Raw genomic sequence first — 9609 nt, 5'->3', positions numbered from 1 at the left:
CGTAATATTAATTAAGGTATTAAAGGCTATATTTTTAAAGCATATATTTCTCTACGAAGATTTACACGGCAGCCATATGTGGTCTTATAAAATCTAGCCTTAGGTACGTTTTTAGTGAAGCTCATTACAGCGCAAAGGAACGGCCGCCGGCGTTACACCAGTCTCACTTTTACCTGAAGACTTTTGTTAGGGTTTCTACGTGGGTTTTGTAAAAATAAAAAAATAAATAAAACTTACATAATAGTTTTAATAGAAATAGTCTAGTAGTCTTTTATATATATTTTATGAAACAGTATGTTTTTGTTATAATTTCATTTTAAAGAATATCTACAAATTTAACTTTATGAATGTTTTTATTAGCAACAAGATAATTATTTTTAACAAAAAATATAATATTTTTATAAGCCTTGTTTGTATCATCTTTATGCGTTATTTCTATATCATTATTTATTTTCTCCTTGTACGTGACTTTAAGTAGGTACTATGTCTGGACATCTCTATGATTGGACGATTTAATATGAATTTTGGCGTGATCTCAAAGTGACTCAACAGAAATAAATATGAAATATAATTTTGGATTTAAAATTTTAATTTTGGTAACATTCAATGACAACAAGAGTAAAAATTGAAGCAGTGTTAATTATAATTTCTTTATTTGACATACATTTCATTAAATGAAAAAAAATCTTTATCTAATATTAACAACCCTATCAATGTGCAATAAGTTCTGAGCAACTAAAATTGTTTACTAGCATCGTCGGCACTATTCGTTTAGTCTAAGACAAAAGTAAAGTTAGAAGAAACCGCACTGTTCCTTAGTTAAGACAAGCTTCGTAGCAATTACAAGAGCTTTGTATATAATATTACAACTAGAGAAATATATTTTATAATAAAATATTAGGTGACCCAGAATGAAGAAAATGGAAATTACTTGAAATATAATCATCCTTCCGAGTGGGAGTTGAATCCACGACCATCGCGATTACGGTTAGATGCTGAGCCATTGATGGCCTTCTCCTTTAATATTATAAATAATAATAGAAAATAACTTGTGTAAAATAAGAATAAAAGTTAATAAATTGACTATAGGTACTGTATGACGATGTGTAATGTAATAAATTATTTGGTTTGTGTTATATATTTTGTTTCGCGCCGCAGGTTTAGGCAGAACCTGGAAACCTTTTGTTAAGACATTTTGTTCTCATTAAGACACGTTTTCCACTTTCTGCCGAATTTTCGTGTTAACCGGTGGAACACAACGCAATATTTTGCCTCCTTACCAGATCGAAGAAATGAAAATATTAAATATTTCCCCGCGTGGGAATGGAACCTATGACCTGTCGTATTTACAGTCGCATGCTCGTGCCCCTATGCGCCACGACTAGCCTCAACACATAACAATGACGCCTGTTTCATGCGAAACTGGAATTGACGACTTGCAACGTACTCTACAATGCCAACCTTGTAACAACTGCGCTTATATGTCATAAAAATCATCGATAAACCTAACATTTCCTATCAAGATACATCTGGCTTGGGACATAAAGTTTACTATCAATCGTTAAAATTCAATATGGTAGAGCTCTAACATTGTTGACACATCAATTTGTGAGAACGCCCCAATTATACGACTGAAATTGGAGGATAAAAATAGACATAAAATGCTGTTATGTAATAATAATATAGGAAATGAAAGAATATATGTTTTATACTCCCATAAAATATATATAGGTAGCTAAGCTTAGGTACATCTTATTCATTACATTCATATAACATTTATGAAAGTTCTAGGTTTAAATACTGTAGAGACAAAAAATATGTCATGTTTTTTGGGGTAGCAAATTGGAACATTATTGTTAATAAGTAACTAAATATTCTCACTTCTCTCTCTCATGATAAAATGAATGGAAAGTTTATTTAACATATTTAAAGACTTTGAGAAGAAAAATACTTTTTTAGAAAACGTATAACAATTTGTATCATCTAGGAAGTGCGACTTCTAGGAGTGCCACTTAGTTAGTAATATTTTATACTTAACAAATATCTCTTCATCAAATAGTTCCTATTCAAGAGCGGCGTTAAGTTAAATCGGGAAGTGAGAAGTCACTCTTAAAACACGAAACCATTAATCAGCCCATAACTTACCTACAAAAAAATATAAATTTAAACAAAAAAAATAAGAACAAATAATACGACGTACTTCCAAACAACATCTGTCAATAATACTATATCCATAGAAATTCGCTTTAACATCACCTTCAGTATATTTACAGATTATGACGTTAAACAAAAGGAAAACAACTTAATTTTATATTATTGTTCATAAACAATTCGCGCTGATGCCCGCCGCTAAGCAAATATAGGGAACAATTTAATTACTGCTTTTGTTTGAAATCCATTGAACAAAATAACATTCACAATTTTCAATTTTCATGGAAATTTTGTAATTTTCATATAAATTTCACTCTTAAGTAGATTAAAATACGACTCTGTTATTTATTTTCGTATTGTAGAAATAAATTTGTTGTATTTGAGAAGTTAGTTTGATTTGAACAGATGTAATTTTTTCTACATTGTCCCTCTATAGGTATAAATACAGACATTTTTAATGATATTATGTGTATAGTATATACCGTTTGGTCGTTTATATGACCAGCACAATGTTGCCTATCGCATTGGTATTTCTCGTTGCACAGGTGAGATTTTTTAATTTTTTTTATACGTATTTTTTTCCTTTTTGTTATTTCGTGGTCAATGTGGTATAATTGTTTTAAAATTTGAAATTTGACTACATACGTAACGGTAATTAGCATTAGCTATTGCAATGTCTCTTAAATGAGCAAAAAGTGAAGAATGAAATAACGAAATTTTAACAAACAAAAAAAATAGATTATCTTTTAGCTCAATTCGCAAAACAAAAACAAATATGTCTGAGTGATAATAAAAAATAATTGTTAAGCTATATAACATGTAATTTTTGCACTTCTGCTCCTTTAAACTAAAGCTTACATAGAATTTGTAAGTGTTCATTAAAAAGAAATTCAAAACCACAGATGCAAAATAAGCAAAAATATACATATATACACTATACAGCCTCAATTCCCAAATCTGTGCTATAATCATCTCTTAGGATTCCATTAGTGAGATTTATGTGCTTATCTACAACGATAGCACTCGATACGCATTTACGATCTGATTTACATGAGAATATGTTCGGGATGACAACTCGGTACGAATCTACGTGGATATTGAAACGCGCATTGGAACTGACGGCCGCTTCAGGGGATAGGGTGACATTAATAATGTGGGGATTTGTTCGATAACTGTTTTAAATGTCGATATGTTACGTTTTTAGGTCTTGTTTTAAGGGTAAAATTATATATACTAGCTACTTTTAGATGGAAGTGTATTTAGAGTGTTTTAAAACTTTGTTGTAATACTGAAGTATAATTTTATACTTATTACTTATATTTAATCCGCACCGCAAAACTTTAGGTACCAATAAACCGTTGAAATTGTTAGGTTTATAATGTTTATCAATATTATTGTTATTATTCTATAGATTATCCTTAGAAATGGGAAAAAATGGTAAATCCCTACTATGACAACCAGCACTACATACATAATATTGTCCCCGATTTTTAAAGCTCAAATATTTATAATCTAGATTAAAATAAAAATACATTGAATTCGCATATAGATTGAATTTTAAAATCAGATTTTACTACTTCAAATAAGTGTTATTGGAATTGTGAATGAAAGGCTTACAACGATTTATTTGTTTAATATGCTAAACTTTAAATAAATTGATTTTTCTGTATCCGTTATAAATAGAATTCTGCTAAATCTTTCTCATATTTTATAGTTAAATTAATAGGAATATGAATTCATCCAATATTGACAAAACGTAAGCTATATTTTTTCTATCCATTATATTATTTATCTTTTTTAGATGACTATTGTTTCTTTGTAGTGAAAGCACATACAGAACAAAGGTAGAAGAACATAAAACATTATAACAAGTAACTTTCTTTAACATTGACAACACAATAACAAGATTACCTTAAATTTGCCGTACAAAATCCAAATCCGAAGCACGAAATGTTTCCAAACAGATACCATTCACGCGGGAATTCGTCTGTCAAGAGCCCTTGTTAGTTGTTCCGATTGGTTATCTGTGGTTAGCCGCCATCTTGTTTGTGCGAATTTTGATTTAACCGCGCTACGTTGCCAGATTAATGAGATATTTTGATATCGATTTTCGTTATTTTATATTTCATTTTTTGCATAAAATAATTGATAAAATGTTATTGCAGAGTGTTGTGCATTTGAAAAGTTTTTGAATTAATGCAATCTCTCTCTTGCAAAATGCAAAAAAAAGTAAAAGCAAAGTCGTGAATTTGAGGTCATTTATTGTTTTCTTGTAAACTGATAATTAATTTTAGTGACCTTTAAAGAATTATTTATTGAATAAAACAAGCAGAGTCAGCTGTACATGTTTTTCATAGCAGGTTAGCAAATAATCTTAACATAAATGTATGCAATTTAATAATCTCCTTTTTGAAATGTTTTATAACTTTCGGCCATTCAAATTCAATGTTTTTATGGTTTTTTTTCTAATATAACAATCATTTCAATAAATTAAAATTATACAACAATAATAATACAATATCATAAATATTATATTTATGTACAATTTTCCTTTTAAAAGAAAGACAACAATTTATTTTTCCTTTCAACTTATTCCTTCTCAGTTAACATAAAAGCTTTTGAAGAGACGCTTAGCGAGCGTTTGGCGTGTTATTGTTTTCAAAGACTTTTAACTCACAAGACTTGCATTCTCAAATCCATACATTTGTACATATACAACTTAAATAATCAAGCTCTAAAAGAAGCGCACATCGTGGGGATCTACGTTATTGTTCTATAAGACGAGTAAACAAAATGGTAATAGTAAAGTCGATTGAATATAAAACAAAATGTTAAAAGGCTTCTTGGCTTTCTGGTGACTACTTCCATACTCGTCTATCGTGTAACACTTTGTGATTTACTTAAGCTTAAGTGTTTAGATATATATAGTTGGTTATACCACGCACCTGATTCGTTTTGTGGCATACGTTTTCCCATCATGGGAATGAAATTGAAGAATGAAGTTGAAGAATCATGGGACAGAAATGAAATTTCCCATCATCAATGGACAAAACCGCTGTTGACCTGGAACTTTACAGCGTTACCGGGCAGGGAGGGTCTCACCCCTCGTAGCTCATTCCTGTAGAAATACCCTGTTAAGCTAATCAGGAACTTGACACTAGGTTCTCTCCGCTTATATATTGAAAAAAACGTGAAGCATGCATTATATTATATTTATTTGGTTAATCATTTTCTAACATTTATTTTACACCATACAGAGCGCTTTCGCCGCACCGTCGGTAGGCGTCAACTTCTACAGCATCAACTCCGTCGAACCAGTTAAAGACAATGGACAACTCATCAACAGGTATGCTTTAAAACTGTTATTCATTGTTATAACTTTTTAACATATCTAAAGTGTTATTCCACACTTGCAAATAAAACTTGTCTACTTATTTAGAAAAAGTAAAAATATATATATATAACGTTGCGGAAATTGAATTCTGCCTCTTTGAGACCTTCCATGACGATCATAACTTACTTTAAATGTGGTATAGATATAAGTTTCATCATTGTATACTTATCAAGGATAAAATCAAATCAGCTTCACGCTGTATCCCGCACACTTCAGGGTAGGCAGAGGGAACCTAACGTTAAGACACTTTCCACTTTCCGCCAAATTCTGGAGGCATTGCGTGGCATAACTTAACGCCACGCTTTGCCTCGACACCAGAGAGCAGATATGGAAATGTAAATTTGAATAAATATTTCATTTCCTCGAGTGGGGATCGAACCAACAACCGTCGCATGTCTTATGCCGCTGCGCCACGAGGATCTTAATCTTTATAATGTAGATTTTTCTACTTACATATATAATCTAGAACCGTAAATCTTAATAATCTAGAACCGTTTCTTCCTTTCTCTCCGTAGCTACGTAACAGATGGCGCCCAAGCGTACATAGACGGTGGTGACGTACCATTGTACGCACAAATGGCTCTCCAATCTATCAACGACATGGCTAACTCCGGCGACCCCGCCTCCCAATCTTCGGCTATATTGCAAACAATCGTTTCCGTCGGTGAGCTCGCCAACGGAGTGCCCGGTGACGCGTGTGAAGCAGCTGCTGTAAGTATTACGAATATTACGGGTTTGATTTTTCTAAAAATTTTGGTAATAATTGATTATTAGGTTTTAACATATAGTGAATTGACACTAGGTTCTCTCTGCCAGTAAGTTTTTGTACGGGGAATTAAAAAAACAGTATAAATATCCTTATAATGTATTGTTTTATATGTGTGTCTTAATCGATTTGTATTATCTGTAAATCTTTTGATTTTCTTATTTCTTTTCGTTATAAGGGCCAGTGTAATCCTGATGAATCGAATACGATTAAGGGAGGCGACGTCCACTTTAATAATTGATAATTATAATATGAATGTTTCCTTTGTCTTATTAGGAAAAACATTTCATTCAAAGAATCTAAATGGGTAAAAATTTAAATTGGATCGACATAAGTTTAGTCTTACTGGTTAAAAGAAATATTTTCAATACATTTAAAGAAAACACTAATATATTAAAACTTTTCTACCTTACTACTAATGTAGAACGGGTTCAAATCCCACTTTTTACAAAAAGTTAACACAATTTCCTTAGCTCATCAACGCCTCAGCCTCCGGCAACAGTGGACAACTTCGTTCAGCTCTCGCAGGCTTCGCCAAACGCATCGCTAGCTACATCGACATTATCTCACAACTGGTGGTCAATCCTAACAGCGTTCGTTACAGTGTATGTATTATTCTTTTTTTTGTGTAAATTAACGTATATAAGTAGTTTTTGATACTAGTATAAAAATTTTTTTAAGTAAATAAAAATGGCATATTGTGTTTTTTATAGATTTAAATATTTTTTTACATTGGTTAAAATATTTCAATCTCAATCACATTCCTAATTGAAATTGATTAAATTAATTCAATATTTTATTAGCTTTGAAACAAAAAAACTCGCTTTATATAAAATTTTTCATGATTTATCTTTTATCTTTTATTATTAACACTTTTAAATGTTTTAGCTCCACACTTATGAAAGATTAGTTTTTAAAAAATCGTATTAAAAAAATAACGTCCAATTTTTTATACGATACATTTTCCAAAAAGTTTAATCACACTTATTAGTGCTTATCACCAAAACGATTCTTTACAATCTACCCTCATATATTCCACCATATTCTGATACTAACATGACTTGCATTCTCGTCCATCACACTCCCCATTAATCACGCCTATTGTCTCATTGTCTAACTTCAACTGAAATTGGTCTGTTATTGATATTGATGGAACAACGCACGTGTAATTGATAGAAAGGAACTATTGTAACCGAAATTATCATGACTTTTTGTTTTGGATGTGAGAATAGGGGTCTTTACGTCGATAGGAATTTATTATAACATTGCTAGTTGGAGCTTGTAAATATAAATGAATTGTATAGCAGTTATATGAATATCTTTTAGAGTGTTGGGTTGAAATTCCTATATAATACTTTTTATATGATTTTTCAGTTTGCTTAAAGCTGATAAAAAAATACATAATTATAAAAATATTAAAAAATATCCACATCTAGACAAACTTAATTAGTTTTAAGTGAATTTAATTAATATATAATTTTCTACAGTCTGGTCCAAGAGGCAACTGTCTCGGTGGTGGCAGAAGCTACGGCTTCGAAGAAGCCTGGGATGTCATCCTTGCCAACGCTAACGCATACCAAATTGGGTGAGTGCATTAAAAAGAAAATATTTAAAATAACACAAAAATGAAAAAGTTACAATTTTGGGTTAGTATATTATTTGTTTTTTTTTAAATATTAATATAACGGATTTCGTTATTACGGATATATTTGATACCCGCTTCTTCCAAAGTTATTTTCTTTCTGAAATTACATTTAAATATCCACTCCCTTCTGCTTTTCTTCTTTCTCTTATTCTTCTCCTCGATGTGTTCTAGTCTCCTAAACGAAGAGTACTGCGCCGCCAAGCGTCTGTACAACGCGTTCAACATCCGCAGCAACAACCTCGCAGCCGCGCTTACTGCGGCGGCCGGCGCACCTGCGCAGCAGCTCGCACAGGGCGCGCTCGCGCCTCTCGTACAGGTAACTTGAGTTTACAAAAACTTATTTTATTTGGAATTGAGGCTTTTATTGTTTTGTGAGGCTATGGGCTCAAACTTAATGAATTTAACAACAACGTGTTTTAATAACAGTTTCAAAAAGGTAAAAACAACATAGATACAGTTATAAATAGCCTCTAACATTATAATAAAGTTTGTTTATAATGAAACTAAATTTAACCATCCTGTATAACAGTCGAGCGCAGTTTACGTAAACTTACACGCCTCAATGCGTTTTAATCTCCTAAGAATGTTATTTAAACTTCGATCAAGTATGAAATCTTTGCTTACTTTACTTTATACTGACGTTGTATTTGAAATGCTTTTGACGTTAACTTTCACTTGATTAAATAAGGTGGAGTGGGTTAAAAAGAGAAAAAGTAAAAATCAGCCTTACTCCTTTTATTGAAAATAGTAGGTAGTAGGATTCAAACCCACAAGTGTTGTTTTTATAATCAGACTGCACCACGATTCAGAACGGAAACGGGGTGTTTTATTTAAACCTATAAAATACCATATTTTTCTATACCAATGCCATTTTAAACCTGTATTTGAAAGAAACACATGGTATACGTTAAGAATCATGATTCCAAACCACTAAGCTGTCTGATCAAAATAAGTTTTTTAATTTTTTTTCTTTTCCCCACAGTTCCTGAGAGTGGTCGTCAGCGGAGCGAACCCATCTCAAGCTGGAGCAGTCGCCAAGAACGCTCTATTCCAATCCCTATCCAAAGTCCAATACTGAAGAAACATAAAAACAAATTTAAAATATCATATACAAACATATTCTACATAACAACATACAAAAACATAATACTTCTCACTTATATATTATTATATATTCAATATATCACACAAAAATTCAAATCCCCAAATAGAATGGTCATATATTTATGTAAATATAAGATTTTAAGTAACAACACGACTTGGCTTTTATTTTGGTATCACGGTTTCTGTATTTAATAAAGATGTATCCAGTATCCTTGAATATGTTTTATTTATTCATTTTGATATGAATAAGAATATTTGCTCAAAGTTGCCCAATTTTTTGTGTTTAGTAAGGCAAATTTGGGAATTACAGTATATAATATACATATATTTTTTCTCATATTTGAGATTCAGTTGTGGATTCCGTTCTCACTCGGGGATATTTTCATAATAAGTTCTTTGATTTTCACTATTAGTACACATTTTAAATGAAACTATTTGACTGGATTTGCAAGTGTTCGAAACGTCGGGTTTCTAAAAATGTATAATACTGAATATACGCGGCTAAATAGTTTTATTGAATATTTTCATTTCCTCGCTTCGGTAAAGTCG

General features: G+C 31.4%; 1 protein-coding gene across 1 annotated transcript; it reads left to right on the top strand.

Annotated features, from left to right (window-relative positions):
- The first annotated feature begins 2560 nt into the window (after positions 1-2560).
- On the top strand, positions 2561-9214 carry LOC146533019 (fibroin light chain-like). Its single transcript, XM_085196470.1, has 7 exons — positions 2561-2696; positions 5409-5497; positions 6061-6256; positions 6785-6916; positions 7799-7896; positions 8128-8272; positions 8939-9214. Exons 1-7 carry the CDS (start codon positions 2649-2651, stop codon positions 9032-9034), a joined length of 804 nt encoding a protein of 267 aa, XP_085052596.1. The 5' UTR covers positions 2561-2648; the 3' UTR covers positions 9035-9214.
- The last annotated feature ends 395 nt before the right edge of the window (positions 9215-9609 follow it).

This window comes from Heliconius melpomene, chromosome 13 (genome assembly GCF_056956725.1).
Source record: "Heliconius melpomene rosina isolate 202511_hmr_F chromosome 13, ASM5695672v1, whole genome shotgun sequence".
Lineage (NCBI taxonomy): Eukaryota > Metazoa > Arthropoda > Insecta > Lepidoptera > Nymphalidae > Heliconius > Heliconius melpomene.
This window is presented reverse-complemented; position numbering and strand designations above follow the sequence as displayed.